The 16,865-nt window shown below is 42.4% G+C and overlaps 1 protein-coding gene across 11 annotated transcripts in view; it reads left to right on the top strand.

Annotated features, from left to right (window-relative positions):
• The window catches only part of PDE5A (phosphodiesterase 5A), a 352,640-nt gene that overhangs the window by 194,299 nt on the left and 141,476 nt on the right, over positions 1–16,865 (top strand). For all 11 annotated transcript variants that reach the window (XM_056565902.1, XM_056565920.1, XM_056565896.1 and 8 more), the window contains 2 exons: positions 1,186–1,257; positions 3,963–4,052. In XM_056565902.1, the coding sequence (XP_056421877.1) occupies positions 1,186–1,257; positions 3,963–4,052 (162 nt within the window). The remainder of the gene's footprint in view (positions 1–1,185; positions 1,258–3,962; positions 4,053–16,865) is intronic.

The raw sequence follows: 16,865 nt of genomic DNA, 5'->3' as shown, positions 1-16,865 counted from the left end.
TACCATACAGTTGCTCCACACAACTTGCCTTCACAGCCACACCTTGCCACCACCCTCACACCTACATATGTATACCCGTACACCCTTTACATTCTTATTCTTTCTTTTTCTCATTTATTTGCAATTCCCCATTTTTTTCCTTATACACTTAGGATCCATTCATTCATGCACATCCATCTCCCGTTACTCACTCACACACCTATTATTTTCCACATACACTCCTGTTTTCACCACACCAATACACATTTCTCATCTTCCGTAGTCATTTATATACATTTATCCACATGATTATATTACATATGTATTGACAGATCAAGTGCGGGTACCTTGCCCGCACTACACATAGCTTCATTGACAACTGCACACATCCATACGCATGCGCCAAACAGGACACTTCTTTCCCTGAAGTGTCATGGCGCCCGCGGCATCCGGAAGCACAGTGAGTGTGCGCGGACCGCGAGCTACAGTCGTTGCTTAGCAACGCGCGACGCCCCCTTGCGATTGGCTGTACTCCGGCAGGTCTGCGGAATTCCCTAGAGCCGTGTGCACACACGGCGTCAGGGAATGGCCGCCATTACCACAGATGGGTGAGTGTTTGACCTCGTGGCATGTTACCCTGATTACTTTTTAATGTCCACACACCTGTACACTAATTGTCACTTACACATGATGCGATTTATGTCAGATTGTATATACTGTACAGCACTAATTACACTGTCTTGCCAAAAGTATGCATTTTCTTCATGTATCATTATGTTCTTTTTCTTAATAATTGTCACAGTATCCACTGTAATACATGTTTTTTCTTTATTGAGCACAATCACCTTTTGATATTGTACCCCATATAAATATGGGAGGAGTGTGTCACTTGCTTATGCTTGAAAAAGACCGTGGTGACGGTCGAAACGTTGTATCTTACCTTGAGGTAATAAACCTATTTTGATCACTACTGGAGTGCTGCGAGACACTTTATTCTACTATATATATATATATATATTTTTTTTTTTTTTTTTTTTTTTTGTGGAAAGAAAGGTATGATTGTCAGCAATGACTAGTTTGCATACATTTGTTATGTAAATTGAACAGCTTTTATGTTTCCTGTATTCTCTTTTAATGTTATTCATTATTTGCTATTCATGTAGATTCTAATGTCCTTATTATTTATTTGTTCTCTAATTGACTCAGGTGGTTGGAGTGGCACAAGCCATCAATAAGAAATCTGACAGCAATGGGACATTCACTGAGCAAGATGAGAAGGTAATGTCTGTCATGACAGTAAGTGTTCTGTATACATGTGAATACACAACTTAAGAAATTGATAACATTAAATTCATATTTTAGTTCTGTTTCTCTAAGGTTGCCTAGAACAAAGGCAGTGAGGCCAAGTTCATACCACACATGGCCATACATTTGACAATTCATATATGAAATTAGTATCCAGACATTTACTGCATAGTATACATAGGTTTCTTTTGTTCAGTAAATGTTTACAGCGTTCTTATAGCATAGGTTTCTTTTGTTCAGGCAAATGTTTATAGAGTGTCCTTATGACATAGGTTTTGCAGACATTGCAATGTCTCACATAAGTGAGTACACCCATTACCTTTTTGGTAAACATTTTGTTATATCTTTTCATGTGACAACACTGAAGAAATAATACTCTGTAGCAATGTAAAGTAGTAAGTGCACAGCCTGTATAACAGTGTTTAATTTAGCTGTTCCCTTAAAATAACTCAGCCTTTAATGTCTAAACCTTGGTGACAAAAGTGAGTACACCCCTAAGTGGAAATGTCCAAACTGGTTCCAATTATTAAAGGAGTTATGTGGTGTAGGAAATCGTATCCCTATCCAAATGATAGGAGATAAGTGTCTGATCGCGGGAGGTCCGACCGCCGGGACCCTCAGTGATCTCCTGCATGGCTCCCCAGCTCTCTAGGAAGAGCTGTGTTGGCCACAGCAACAAACAGTGGGCGACACACCATCTCTTTATATCTCCATGGGAGAGGCGGAGAAACAGCGTTTCTGTATCTCTGCCTTTCCCATAGAGATACATGGAGGAGGTGTGTTGTCCCCCACTTCTTGTAGGGGGACCACAGTCTTCTTGCTTGGAGTGGAAATATCTCCGTGCACTAGGAGATCGTGCGGGGGGGATAGTGGTCGGACCCTCCCAATCAGACACTTACCTCTATTCTTTGGATAAGGGATATGGTGTCCTATACCACATAACTTCTTTTACATTTCCCCTCCCCAGTGTCATGTGACTCATTAGTGTTACAAGGTCTCAGGTGTGGAAGGGGAAACATTGTCTTAAATTTGGTGCTTCTGCTCTAACACTGGTCACTAATGCTCTAATACTGGTCACTAAAAGTTCAACTTGGCACCTCATGACAAAGAACTTTCTGAGGACCTGAAAAAGGGATTGTTACTCTACATAAAGATGGCCTAGGCTAAAAGTAGATTGCCAAGACCCTAAAACTAAGCTACAGGTCAGGTTTTACTTTAACCCCTTAAGGACCAGGACCATTTTGGCCTTAACCCCTTAACGACAATGGATGTAAATGTACGTCATGGTGACGTGGTACTTAACGCACCAAGACGTACATTTATGCGCCGACATGATCGCGAGCACTGGAGCGGTGCTCACGTCATGCCCGGCAGGTCCCAGCTGCTATCAGCAGCCAGGGACTCGCCGGTAATGGCGGACATCCGCGATTGCGCGGATTTCCGCCATTAACCCCTCCGATGCCGTGATCAATACAGATCACGGCATCTGCGGCATTGCGGTACTTTCAATGGATCGTCGGATCGCCCGCAACGCTGCTGCGGGGATCCGATCATCCAGCATGGCGGCCAGAGGTCCCGTCACATGGCTCTGGCCGTCTCCCGGGTCTTCTGCTCTGGTCTGAGATCGAACAGACCAGAGCAGAAGATCACAGATAATACTGAGCAGTGCTGTGTCCTATACATAGCACTGCACAGTATTAGCAATCAACTGATTGCAATGACTAGTCCCCTATGGGGACATAAAAAGTTTAAAAAAAATAAAAATTTAAAAAAAATGTAAAATAAAAAAGTTTAAAAAATGTGAAAAATCCCCTCCCCCAATTAAAAAGTCAAACGTCAGTTTTTCCCATTTTACCCCCAAAAAAGCGTCAAAAAAATAATTAATGCACATATTTGGTATCACCGCGTGCGCAAAAGTCTGAACTACTAAAATATATCGTTAATCATCCCGTACGGTGAACGGCGTAAAAGTTAAAAAAAAAATTTAAAGTACAAAATTGCTGGAACGTTGGGTCTTCGTTCTAGTGATTGCAAGGGGTCTCAGAAGTCAGACCCTTAACAGTCAGACACTTCTCCTGTATCCAGTTGCTGGATATTCATTGTTAGTGCTGGAATACCTTTTAAACCACCATGAAGAAATAGGCAAAATGCTATGTACAAATTCAGGCTAATGACAATCTGTTATGTAACAATTTCAGAAGCGATTGTTTTGCACATACATATATGCACACATGCAGAGTTGGAATATCTAAGGCTCTGTTCTCATCAGTGCCATGGCTTGCAGTCAACATGGAGCCATAAGAGTTTCGACAAATCTGTTTTGACCAGATCTCCCCACATCCTTTCACTTATAATGAATCCATTAGATTTATGTTCAGTTTCTTATTCCATGCTAAGAAAAATATTAGAAACCTGGAAGATTGAGACAGGAGATTAGAAGTTTGGTGTTAATGCAGATTGATGCAGTTTTTCAGTTGATTGTCAGCGCTCGCAAAGTTTTTAAGCAAACTGCTGTCCAAACTGTGGATGCTATGTGTCTCAGTGCTGACAATACAAATTACATTGTACAATTTACAGATAACTTGCCAGTTACATTATTCTGGAGAGAAATGTGATATATTGTTTGTCATAAATTATTTATATAGATTTTTTGATTTATTTTTTATTGTGTGTTTTAGGATTTTGCCGCCTACCTGGCATTTTGTGGGATTGTATTACACAATGCACAGTTGTATGAGACATCGTTACTTGAGAACAGGCGGAACCAGGTAACACTTAATGTAGCATAATTTACTAAAGCCTCCTCATACAAACTTTCATGACCTTAAAATTCCTTATATCCTCCGAGATGCACATGTGTATGGCTCTGTTCTACCCTGCAAGATGAAGAAGTTACATGTATGTAAAATAAAATTTACTCATATCATGACGGACATGTGTATTTTTTTTTTTTTTTTTTTTTATCTCACTTGCTATGTAACAATATGGTTTACTTAGATGTGTATTCATTATGTGCCTAACAAGCTGAGCTGGGTGTCTGGCCTTTAACCCCTTAAGGACCAGGCCATTTTACACCTTAATTTGCAATTTTTTGCAATTCTGACCACTGTCGCTTTAAACATTAATAACTCTGGAATGCTTTTACTAATCATTCTGATTCCGAGATTGTTTTTTCGTGACATATTCTACTTTAACATAGTGGTAAATTACTGTGGTAACTTGCATCCTTTCTTGGTGAAAAATCCCCAAATTTGATGAAAAAAAAATGAAAATTTTGCATTTTTCTAACTTTGAAGCTCTCTGCTTGTAAGGAAAATGGATATTCAAAATAAAAATTTTTTTGGTTCACATATACAATATGTCTACTTTATTTTTGCGTCATAAAATTTATGAGTTTTTACTTTTGGAAGACACCAGAGGGCTTCAAAGTTCAGCAGCAATTTTTACATTTTTCACAAAATTTTCAAACTCACTATTTTTCAGGGACCAGTTCAGTTTTGAAGTGGATTTGAAGGGTCTTCATATTAGAAATACCCCATAAATGACACCATTATAAAAACTGCACCCCCAAAGTATTCAAAATGACATTCAGTAATTGTTTTAACCCTTTAGGTGTTCCACAGGAATAGCAGCAAAGTGAAGGAGAAAATTCAAAATCAAAATTTTTTACACTCGCATGTTCTTGTAGACCCAATTTTTGATTTTTTACAAGGGCTAAAAAGGAGAAAATTTTTACTTGTATTTGAAACCCAATTTCTCTCGAGTAAGGACATACCTCATATGTCTATGTAAATTGTTCGGCGGGTGCAGTAGAGGGCTCAGAAGGGAAGGAGCGACAAATGGTTTTTGGGGGGCATGTCACCTTTAAGGAGCCCCTATGGTGCCAAAACAGCAAAATAAACCACATGGCATACCGATTTGGAAACTAGACCCCTCGGGGAACGTAACAAGGGGTAATGTGAACCTTAATACCCCACAGGTGTTTCACGACTTTTGCATATGTAAAAAAAAAAAAAGTTGTTTTTAACCTAAAATGCTTGGTTTCCCAAAAATTTTACATTTTTAAAAAGGGTGATAGCAGAAAATACCCCCCCAAAATTTGAAGCCCAATTTCTCCCGATTCAGAAAACACCCCATATGGGGGTGAAAAGTGCTCTGGCACACTACAGGTCTCAGAAGAGAAGGAGTCACATCTGGATTTTTGGAAGCAAATTTTGCTCTGGGGGCATGCCGCATTTAGGAAGCCCCTATGGTGCCAAAACAGCAAAGAAAAAACCCACATGGCATACCATTTTGGAAACTAGACCCCTTGGGGAACGTAACAAGGGGTAATGTGAACATTTATACCCCACAAGTGTTTCATGACTTTTGCATATGTAAAAACATAATATATTTTTTTTTTACCTAAAATGCTTGGTTTCCCAAAAATTTTACATTTTTAAAAAGGGTAATGGCAGAAAATACACCCCAAAATTTGTAACAGAGAGAGAGTGAGAGCGCCATGCGCATTTGAGGCCTAAATTAGGGACTTGCATAGGGGTGGACATAGGGGTATTCTACGCCATTGATTCCCAAACAGGGTGCCTCCAGCTGTTGTAAAAGTCCCAGCATGCCGGGACAGTCAGTGGCTATCTGGCAATACTGGGAGTAGTTGTTTTGCAACAGCTGGAGGCTCTGTTTTGGAAACAGTGGCGTACCAGACGTTTTTCATTTTTATTGGGGGAGGGGGGCTGTGTGGGGGTATGTGTATATGTAGTGTTTTTTACTTTTTATTTTATTGTGTGTTAGTGTAGTGTAGTGTTTTTAGGGTACAGTCGCACAGACGGGGGTTCACAGTAGTTTCTCGCTGGGAGTTTGAGCTGCGGCAGAAAATTTGCCGCAGCTCAAACTTGCAGCCGGATACTTACTGTAAACCTCCTCCCATGTGAATGTACCCTGTACATTCACAGTGGGGGGGGGGAGGGGGGGGAGAGAAACATCCAGCTGTTGCAAAACTACAACTCCCAGCATGTACGGTCTATCAGTGCATGCTGGGAGTTGTAGTTTTGCAACAGCTGGAGGCACACTGGTTATGAAACACCGAGTTTGGTAACAAACTCAGTGTTTTGCAACCAGTGTGCCTTCAGCTGTTGCAAAAGCTACAACCCCCAGCATGTACGGACACTGGAAGGGCATGCTGGGACTTGTAGTTATGCAACAGCTGGAGGCATACTACTTTGGTTGGGGATTGTAGTTATGCAACAGCTGGAGACACACTGGTTTGCTACTTAACTCAGTGTTTCACAACCAGCGTGCCTTCAGCTGTTGCAAAACTACAACTCTAAGCAGTCACCGACAGCCAACGGGCATGCTGGGAGTTGTAGTTATGCATCCAGCAGATTCACCACTACAACTCCCAGCATGCACTTTAGCTGATTGTGCAAGCTGGGAGTTGTACTTATAAATATACAGCTGAAGGTACACTTTTCCATTGTGCTTAAGGGGTTAAGGTTACTGTACTTCCGAGTTATACACCAGAGTACAGAGAAAAAGGCATTCTGACATATACTGTATCATATTTGCAGCCCATTTTTATACTTTTGTAGACAAAACATAGTCTATTAGTGGCTAAATGTGTGTGTGTGTGTGTATATATATATATATATATATATATATATATATATATATATATACACATACATATATGTATAGATACATTATTTTTATTAAAAAAAAAATTGTAGGACTCTAAAGTGCAGTAGAATATTTGGGAAATGTATTAAAACCTGCGCAGAGGACAAGATGACCAGTTGATTTATCAGATGCTTAAAAAGGTCTCTTAAAAATGAAAGAAGCAAGCTGATTGGTTGCTATTGGCAACCGGTCAACTTTTCCTCTGCACAATGGGATGTACAGTAAATCTTCCCCAAAAGACCATCTCTTTGAGAAGCCCACCCCCTTATCAAGACTATATTTTGTGTGGTGAATTTTCAGTCCGACATACATTCTGCATAGTTGCCATTTTCTTTGAGAAAACCACACCCATAGAAGACCACTTTTCAATGCAATTTTAGATGGTCTTCAGAAAGACTGAATATAGTCTCTAATAACTTACATTCAGTCTATTAAAGTTAATCGGTCCACCAAGAGTACTCTGTGGCCTACCTCAGAATGCCATTTTACCGGTATCCCAGCATATTCCTTGGCTGTAGCCCTGAAATGTAACATGAATTATACTCATTTACATTGCTGAAATGTTTTGTATTGACAAATTACTCATTCTGGCATTAGTACTGTCTCTCTAAAGGTGCATACACAACATAGCCAGACTGCTGCCCTCCAGTACTTTTTATCTTACAGCTCAAAACATATGGTTCACAACATTTGCAGGATTATATCATCCAGTATATATACATTGGGGGAGATTCATCAAAACATGGGTAGAGGAAGAGTGGAGCAGTTGCCCAAAGCAACCAGTCAGATTGCTTCTTTTTATTTTTCACAGGCCTCTTTAAAAATGAAAGAAGCAAACTGATTGTTTCGCCATGGGCAACTGCACCACTCTTCCTATGCACAGGTTTGGATAATTCTCCCCCAATATATATGATGCAAATTCTCTAATCTGCCTAGTGTGCAAAAGAACACTAGCCGTGGTCCATTGGAATTGTCTATGATCTCATGGACCCTCCTTCAGATTTTTTTCTTACATTTGATGATGACCATCCAATTTTCCTGTGAGTCATGAATAATAGTGGACCTAACCATACCAGATCAGTAATGTTACTAGGAAAATATATTCATATCCATATTCAACAAGGTCAAGGATCTTTAAATAGTACCTGTTACCATCAATGAAATGTAATATGTTGTCGAATAGCCTATTTGAAATACTTTTCTAATATACTTCTTAATAATATTTTGTAATTTTGTAATGTGTTAAATTAACCTGTAAAAATTTGAGCACCAGGAGTCCTCTTTCTGGTCCTGCCTGCAGTCCCGCTACCAGATTGTCTCCTGCAGCAGCCTGTAGAGACAATAGTCAGGAAATGCAGGTGGGACCTCGGCTTAGCACAGTGTATACAGTGGGGATCAAAAGTTTGGGCACCCCAGGTAAAAATTTGTATCAATGTGCATAAAGAAACCAAGGAAAGATGGAAAAATCTCAAAAAGGCATCAAATTACAGATAAGACATTCTTATAATATGTCAACAAAAGTTAGATTTTATTTCCATCATTTACACTTTCAAAATAACAGAAAACAAAAAAGTTTGGGCAGTTGTCTAGAAATCTGAAACTGAAAATAGTTGACGCTTACAAAGCTGGAGAAGGCTATAAGAAGATAGCAAAATGTTTCAGATGTCAATATCCTCTGTTCGGAATGTAATTAAGAAATGGCAGTCATCAGGAACAGTGGAAGTTAAAACAAGATCTGAAAGACCAAGAAAAATATCATACAGAACAGCTCGCAGGATTGTGAGAAAAACAATTCAAAACCCACGTTTGACTGCACAATCCCTCCAGAAAGATCTGGCAGACATTGGAGTTGTGGTACACTATTCCACTATAAAGAGATACTTGTACAAATATGGTCTTCATGGAAGAGTCATCAGAAAAAAAAACCTCTTCTACATCCTCACCACAAAAATCAGCGTTTGAACTTTGCAAATGAACATATAGACAAGCCTGATGCATTTTGGAAACAAGTTCTGTGGACCGATGAGGTTAAAATTGAACTTTTTGGCCGGAATGAGCAAAGTTACGTTTGGAGAAGGGGAACAGAATTTAATGAAAAGAACCTCTGTCCAACTGTTAAGCATTGGGGTGGATCAGTCATGCTTTGGGGTTGTATGGCAGCCAGTGGCACAGGGAACATCTCTGGAGTAGAAGGAAAAATGGATTCAATAACGTTTTTAGCAAATTTTGGATGCTAAATTGATGCCATCTGTGAAAAACCTGAAGTTAAAGAGAGGATGGCTTCTACAAATGGATAATGATCCTAAACACACCTTGAAATCCACGGGGGATCAAGAGACATAAACTGCAGGTTTTGCCATGGCCTTCACAATCTCCTGACCTCAACATAATTGAAAATCTATGGATAGACCTTAAAAGAGAAGTGCGTGACAGACAGCCCAGAAATCTCAAAGAACTGGAAGACTTTTGTATGGAAGAATGGGCAAAGATACCTCAAACAAGAATTGAAAGACTACAAAAAGCATTTACAAGCTGTGATACTTGCCAAAGGGGGCAGTACAGGATATTAACTCTGCAGGGTGCCCAAACTTTTGCAGTTGCCATTTTTTTTTTCTGTTATTTTGAAAGTGTAAATGATGGAAATAAAATCTAATTTTTGTTGACATATTATAAGAATGTCTAATCTGTAATGAGATGCCTTTTTGAGATTTTTCTATCTTTCCTTGGCTTCTTTATGCACATTAATACAAATTTTTACCTGGGGTTCCCAAACTTTTTATCCCCACTGTTAGAGTGCATAGAGCTGAATATTTTTTATCCCTTTCACTTTGAGCTGAGCAAGACTGTAGAGCAGGATTTCCCAACCAGGGTGCCTCCAGCTTGTCCAAAGGTACAACTCCCAGCAAGACTGGACAGCCAAAGTCTGGGAGTTGTAGTTTTGCAACAGCTGGAGGCATCCTGGTTGGGAAATACTGCTGTAGAGTCATGATGCCTTAAATGCATAGTGCTAAATATTGTGTTATACATTGTGTGGGATATTTCCGCTCCCTTGTGAAGCTACTGGTCAGATCTGAGAACACTGTAGAGTTCAGTTAGCGTCCAGAGCTGAGGGGTGTGTGTGCGGTTTTAGCCAACCACAACTTATCACACACTGAACTTCTGTAGGCTGTATGTTCAGAGCAGCATAGCAGAGACAGGGTGGAAGCTCTCCCCTGCAGGGCTTCAGGTGATGTTACGCTTGAAGGGGAATGCACCTTACCAGGCCATGGAGATGGCTGTGTGGAATATACAGTACAGCATTAAGGTAGAAAACTAAAAAAAAAATAATAAAAGTAAAGGTAGGTGGAGGTTTATTATGATGGGGGTAGTGAACTGGCAGGAATAAAAAATGTATCAAGATCATGACAGATACTATTTAAAACATTTAGTTGTAAACTGGAATGGTGAACATCTCAAGATAAAATAAACAATCTCTACTTCTACTTGGCTTGAGACAGGGCCCCTCTTTCTGTCTACTTGTCATGAAGATATAAGTCTAGGATTCCACTGAGGTTTTTTCTCGTCAGCAAAAACACCCAAAAAAAACTGACAGTAAAACTGCCACAGCTTTTCCCTTTGTTTTTGTATTTTTTCTGGCGTTTTTCCTGGTGTGTGGAAACAGCCAAATTTGTCCCCTGATGCAGTTTTCTCACTGCCTTCAGGGTACCACTCTGTGGGTCGGAAGCTGAGTGCCTGGTCCACAGAGTGTAAGGAGATAAGGAGTGATGTATAGCATCACTACTCACCTCCCCCAGCCGTATAGTATACAGGGGTGCATAGTGTACCCATGTATACAATACAGGAGCAGGGAATCCAGTCACTATACTGACAGGACTCACTGCTTCTATAGCCCCTTTTGGCGGTATAGCTATAGATAGCTGTATATAGTGTATACAGAACACGAGGTCAACTTACCTCCTGCCGGGTCAGTGTAGCTCTGCCCTTAGTGATGATGTCATTTGGGGAGGAGCTACAGACGGGAGGCAGAGTGGTAAGTATAAGTCTCTGTTCATATTGTACGTATTGTATATTGTAAACAGACCCTTCTGCCAGTGTCTTCTCAGAAAGGAAGACTCCAGCTGTTGCTAAACTACAACTCCCAGCATGCTTTGACAGCCAAAGTCCTAACAACAACTCCAAACAACTTTAAAATTTTCAACACCTCAGACCATTTGCTGAGTGAAAAAGAACAGGATGTCCTAAATAAGGGACTTTCCTTCTGTCCGGCCAATGGGATTGATGACTTCAAACTATACATCGATCTCAACAAGTTCATTCGTAAGCTGACACTCACCAGACATTTCAATCTACCAAAACTGTATACAATTGATATAAAAGTATCAGAAGAAACCATGATAACCCTGGATCCACCACCCATCTCTACAAATTTAAAACCACCATCCACTTTTTTTTCCTACTCACCACAAAGGACACTACATAGAAACATTCTTTGAGTTAGTATCAGCCGAATTCAGGAATTTGAAACAAAAAGGCCCAACTAAACATAACTTAACAAAACAAGAAGCCTTAAGATCACAATCCAAAAATACGGAGATTGTAATAAGAAATGTGGACAAAGGGGGAGGCATTGTAGTGCAAAATACAAACGAATACATAAGGGAAGCAGATAGAATCCTTGAAGATCCTGAATATTACACTACACTCCCATCAGATCCTACCCTAGAATATCAAGAACAGTGTATCAAACTTATACAGGATGCCCATTCAAGAGGGATCATAATGAAAAAAGAAAAATAATTCATTAAAATTAATGATCCGAGGACAGCCCTATTCTTCCACCTCCCAAAAGTCCATAAGGACATGGATAACCCCCCTGGACACCCGATTATTTCTGGGATAAATTCCATCACCAGCAATATGTCCAAATATGTGGACATACTGTTACAGAAACATGTGGTGACATTGAAATCATATTTAAATGATACCCCTTCTCTAATTGAGAAGCTTAAGGATGTGGAGTGGCGACCTGGATATATGCGGGCCACATTAGATGTGTCTGCATTATATTCAAATATTTCACATGAAAAGGGTCTGAAAGTGATAGAAGACATTTTAAAAGAAGATCCCACCATGCCTAGTGAACAGAAGGATTTTGTCCTCAATTGTATTAGATTCGTCTTGTACCACAATTATTTTACTTTTGAAAAAAATATATACCTACAAACTCGTGGTACCGCCATGGGCACTCGCTTCGTGCCTGCGTTCGCAAACCTATTTATGGGCGCATTTGAAGCAGTATACATCTATGGCGAACACCGATGGTTAGATAAGATCAAACTATACAAGAGGTATATAGATGATCTTCTTTTCATTTGGAATGGGACGAGGGAAGAATTCAAGGATTTCACTGAACATCTTAATAAAAACCATTTTAACATTTCACTTACTGGACGGTGTGATGACCATATGGAATAAAATCATAACGAAAACGTTCTTCAAAAAAGTAGATTGTAATAGTCTGCTATCATATACTAGCTGCCACTATAAGAAGTGGAAGACCAGTTTACCATATGGCCAGTTCCATCGGATAAGGCGGAACTGCACTAAGAAAAAAGATTACCAGATCCAAAGTAATACCATTACTAATCGTCTTTTGGAAAAGGGGTATCCTAAAAAAATAGTGAAAGCGGCCTACCAGAAGGCATTAACAGGAGATAGAAATAGAAATGAAGAAAGTAGGAATGATAGAGAGCTCCAAGAAAAAAGAGGGAATGAAAAGAAGAAAAAAGGAAAAGAAAACTCTACACAATACAAGCATAACTTTATTACAACATACACCACTAGGCATAATACCATTAGACAGATACTGGAGAAAAACTGGAACATCCTTTGGAAGTGGAAGAACTGACACAACCCCCTGACAAGGGTGTATAATCCACTCCAGCAATGGGGATGGACTTTCCAACAATTTCATGGGTAAATTCAAAGACTTAAAGGGGTACTCCGCCCCTAGACATCTTATCCCCTACCCAAAGGATAGGGGATAAGATGTCAGATCGCAGCAGTCTCGCTGCTTGGGACCCCCGGGATCGCCGCCGCGGTACCGTGCTATCATTACTGCACAGAGCGAGTTCGCCTTGTACGTAATGACTGGCGATACAGGGGACGGAGCAGCGTGAAGACATGGCTCCACCCCTCGTTACATCACGGCCCGCTCCCTTAGTGCAAGTCTATGTGCAAGTCTATGTTGACTGCCACGCCCCCTCCCATAGACTTGTATTGAGGGGGCAGGCCGTGACGTCACGAGGGGCGGAGCCGGGACATAACGATGCTCCGGCCCCTGTATTGCCCGTCATTACGCGCAGAGCGAACTCGCTCTGTGCAGTAATGATAGCGCGGTACCGCAGCGGCGTTCCTGGGGGTCCCCAGCAGCAGGACCCCGGCGATCTGATATCTTTTCCCCTATCCTTTGGATAGGGGATAAGATGTCTAAGGGCGGAGTACCCCTTTAATAAAATTCAGATCAACAAAATTAGCAGCAGAACCAGAATAAACAAATGCTTTCCCAAATACTTTTTTTTAAGAAAAAATATTTGAACTGGCAACAAAAGTCTAGAAGACAATTTCGGAGATACCTATGCGCCCAAATTACCTTCCGATTGTCACCTAGGTGCTGGCATTTCCTTGCTGCTGGCGTTTGGCGCAATTCTGGATCTGATGTCCCTTCTCTCCACAAAATAAACACAAGTTGTATTTCCTCCGAATGGATCTCCTCTGCTGCCAGGACAATCTCCCTATTTGCATGGGTTCCTCAGAAGAGACATGAGAGGTAGGAAAAGAGGAAAAAATGGAGGAAGGAGAGTGAGAGACAGAAGAAACGGACCGTTCACAACTTCTCTCTCTCAAATGTCTGTCAAGTGATACTGCTAAAGTCATGGCCTGTTCTAATGAATCAGGTGATGGATTGCTCACCAGGACACCTTTAATAGCGTTAGTTAATCCTAATCTGAACTGACACCTGAACTGGATAATTCCAACCAGACAAAGTACACCATTTCTGAAAATCAGCACAGTACTCCTTAGCCGATCTACATCTCTACAAAGGCTCTACAAAAGCTGCTCGGTCAGGTTCATCATAAAGAAGGCTAAAAGCAGAAAATAAAGCATCCACAGAACTTAATTCAGGAGCTAAGGAAGGTAAAGAGAATGCCCACTCCTGGGGATCTCCTTGCAACAATGACATTACAAGTGTCCTACTCTCTGAACCTCTGTGCTAGAAGAATGTTGTCTTAGGGGAAAATACAGCTTACAACTCTCCCTGAACACAACAAATCTCTTTTGGTCACCAGAAAAGCGGTCAGGAAGATTAATCTTTGGTTCACTCGAAACAGCTGGAGGATTTACCACTGGCTAAGCATTTGCTGTTTCCTGAGCATGAACCCTTTCAGCAAGGGACTGTACTAAATGTGTTAATCCCTGCATTTGCTCTACTTAAGCCGTCATTGCTTCCATTTTAGCAAATGCAGATATTTTGGGCCTGTAAAAATGTCACGTATGGGCAGAGAAGGAGTGCGCACAATTTTTGCTCCCCTGTCCCTGCCTACTTATGTACCTGCCCTAATCGACAGGTCAATAACCATAGTGACGGTCTCTTCCTAGACAAGTGAAGGATGTAAAATGTCAAAATAATAAAATACAATAATTCAGACTCAAGGGACAGTAGGGAACAGACAGACTAACAAAACAAAACTAACATACTCACACAATGAGTCATGTACACGGTCCAAGTCAAAAGCCAGGAGATGTCAACGTACAAAATCACTAATATCAGAGAGAAGTCAAGAAGATAAGCCAAAAGTCAAAGATGTCGAGTTAACAAGAATAAACAGGGATAAATCGCTAGCTACTAGAGTAGAGACTCTTTCACATGCTCTTGTTACGCCGAGCGCTCCGGGTCCCCGCTCCTCCCCGGAGCGCTCGCAACATCCTCGCTACTGCAGCGCCCCGGTCAGATCCACTGACCGGGTGCGCTGCGATACCGCCTCCAGCCGGGATGCGATTCGCGATGCGGGTGGCGCCCGCTCGCGATGCGCACCCCGGCTCCCGTACCTGACTCGCTCTCCGTCGGTCCTGTCCCGGCGCGCGCGGCCCCGCTCCCTAGGGCGCGCGCGCGCCGGGTCTCTGCGATTTAAAGGGCCACTGCGCCCCTGATTGGCGCAGTTGTTCTAATTAGTGTGTTCACCTGTGCACTCCCTATGTATACCTCACTTCCCCTGCACTCCCTCGCCGGATCTTGTTGCCATCGTTCCAGTGAAAGCGTTTCCTTGTGTGTTCCTAGCCTGTGTTCCAGACCTCCTGCCGTTGCCCCTGACTACGATCCTTGCTGCCTGCCCCGACCTTCTGCTACGTCCGACCTTGTTCTTGTCTACTCCCTTGTACCGCGCCTATCTTCAGCAGTCAGAGAGGTTGAGCCGTTGCTAGTGGATACGACCTGGTTACTACCGCCGCTGCAAGACCATCCCGCTTTGCGGCGGGCTCTGGTGAATACCAGTAGTAACTTAGAACCGGTCCACTAGCACGGTCCACGCCAATCCCTCTCTGGCACAGGGGATCCACCTCCTGCCAGCCGGCATCGTGACAGTAGATCCGGCCATGGATCCCGCTGAAGTTCCACTGCCAGTTGTCGCCGACCTCACCACGGTGGTCGCCCAGCAGTCACAACAGATAGCGCAACAAGGCCATCAGCTGTCTCAACTGACCGTGATGCTACAGCAGCTTCTACCACAGCTTCAGCAATCATCTCCTCCGCCAGCTCCTGCACCTCCTCCGCAGCGAGTGGCCGCTTCCGGCCTACGACTATCCTTGCCGGATAAATTTGATGGGGACTCTAAGTTTTGCCGTGGCTTTCTTTCACAATGTTCCCTGCACTTGGAGATGATGTCGGACCAGTTTCCTACTGAAAGGTCTAAGGTGGCTTTCGTAGTCAGCCTTCTGTCTGGGAAAGCTCTGTCATGGGCCACACCGCTCTGGAACCGCAATGACCCCGTCACTGCCTCTGTACACTCCTTCTTCTCGGAAATTCGAAGTGTCTTTGAGGAACCTGCCCGAGCCTCTTCTGCTGAGACTGCCCTGCTGAACCTGGTCCAGGGTAATTCTTCCGTTGGCGAGTACGCCATACAATTCCGTACTCTTGCTTCCGAACTATCCTGGAATAATGAGGCCCTCTGCGCGACCATTAAAAAAGGCCTATCCAGCAACATTAAAGATGTTCTGGCCGCACGAGAAATTCCTGCTAACCTGCATGAACTCATTCATCTAGCCACTCGCATTGACATGCGTTTTTCCGAAAGGCGTCAGGAGCTCCGCCAGGATATGGACTTTGTTCGCACGAGGCGTTTTTTCTCCCCGGCTCCTCTCTCCTCTGGTCCTCTGCAATCCGTTCCTGTGCCTCCCGCCGTGGAGGCTATGCAAGTTGACCGGTCTCGCTTGACACCTCAAGAGAGGACACGACGCCGCATGGAGAATCTTTGCCTGTACTGTGCCGGTACCGAACACTTCCTGAAGGATTGTCCTATCCGTCCTCCCCGCCTGGAAAGACGTACGCTGACTCCGCACAAAGGTGAGACAGTTCTTGATGTCAACTCTGCTTCTCCACGCCTTACTGTGCCTGTGCGGATATCTGCCTCTACCTTCTCCTTCTCTACTATGGCCTTCTTGGATTCCGGATCTGCAGGAAATTTTATTTTGGCCTCTCTCATCAACAGGTTCAACATCCCGGTGACCAGTCTCGCCAGACCCCTCTACATCAATTGTGTTAACAATGAAAGATTGGACTGTACCGTACGTTACCGCACGGAGCCCCTCCTAATGTGCATCGGACCTCATCACGAAAAAATTGAGTTTTTTGT

The sequence above is a fragment of the Hyla sarda genome, chromosome 1 (genome assembly GCF_029499605.1).
Source record: "Hyla sarda isolate aHylSar1 chromosome 1, aHylSar1.hap1, whole genome shotgun sequence".
Classification (NCBI taxonomy): domain Eukaryota; kingdom Metazoa; phylum Chordata; class Amphibia; order Anura; family Hylidae; genus Hyla; species Hyla sarda.
This window is presented reverse-complemented; position numbering and strand designations above follow the sequence as displayed.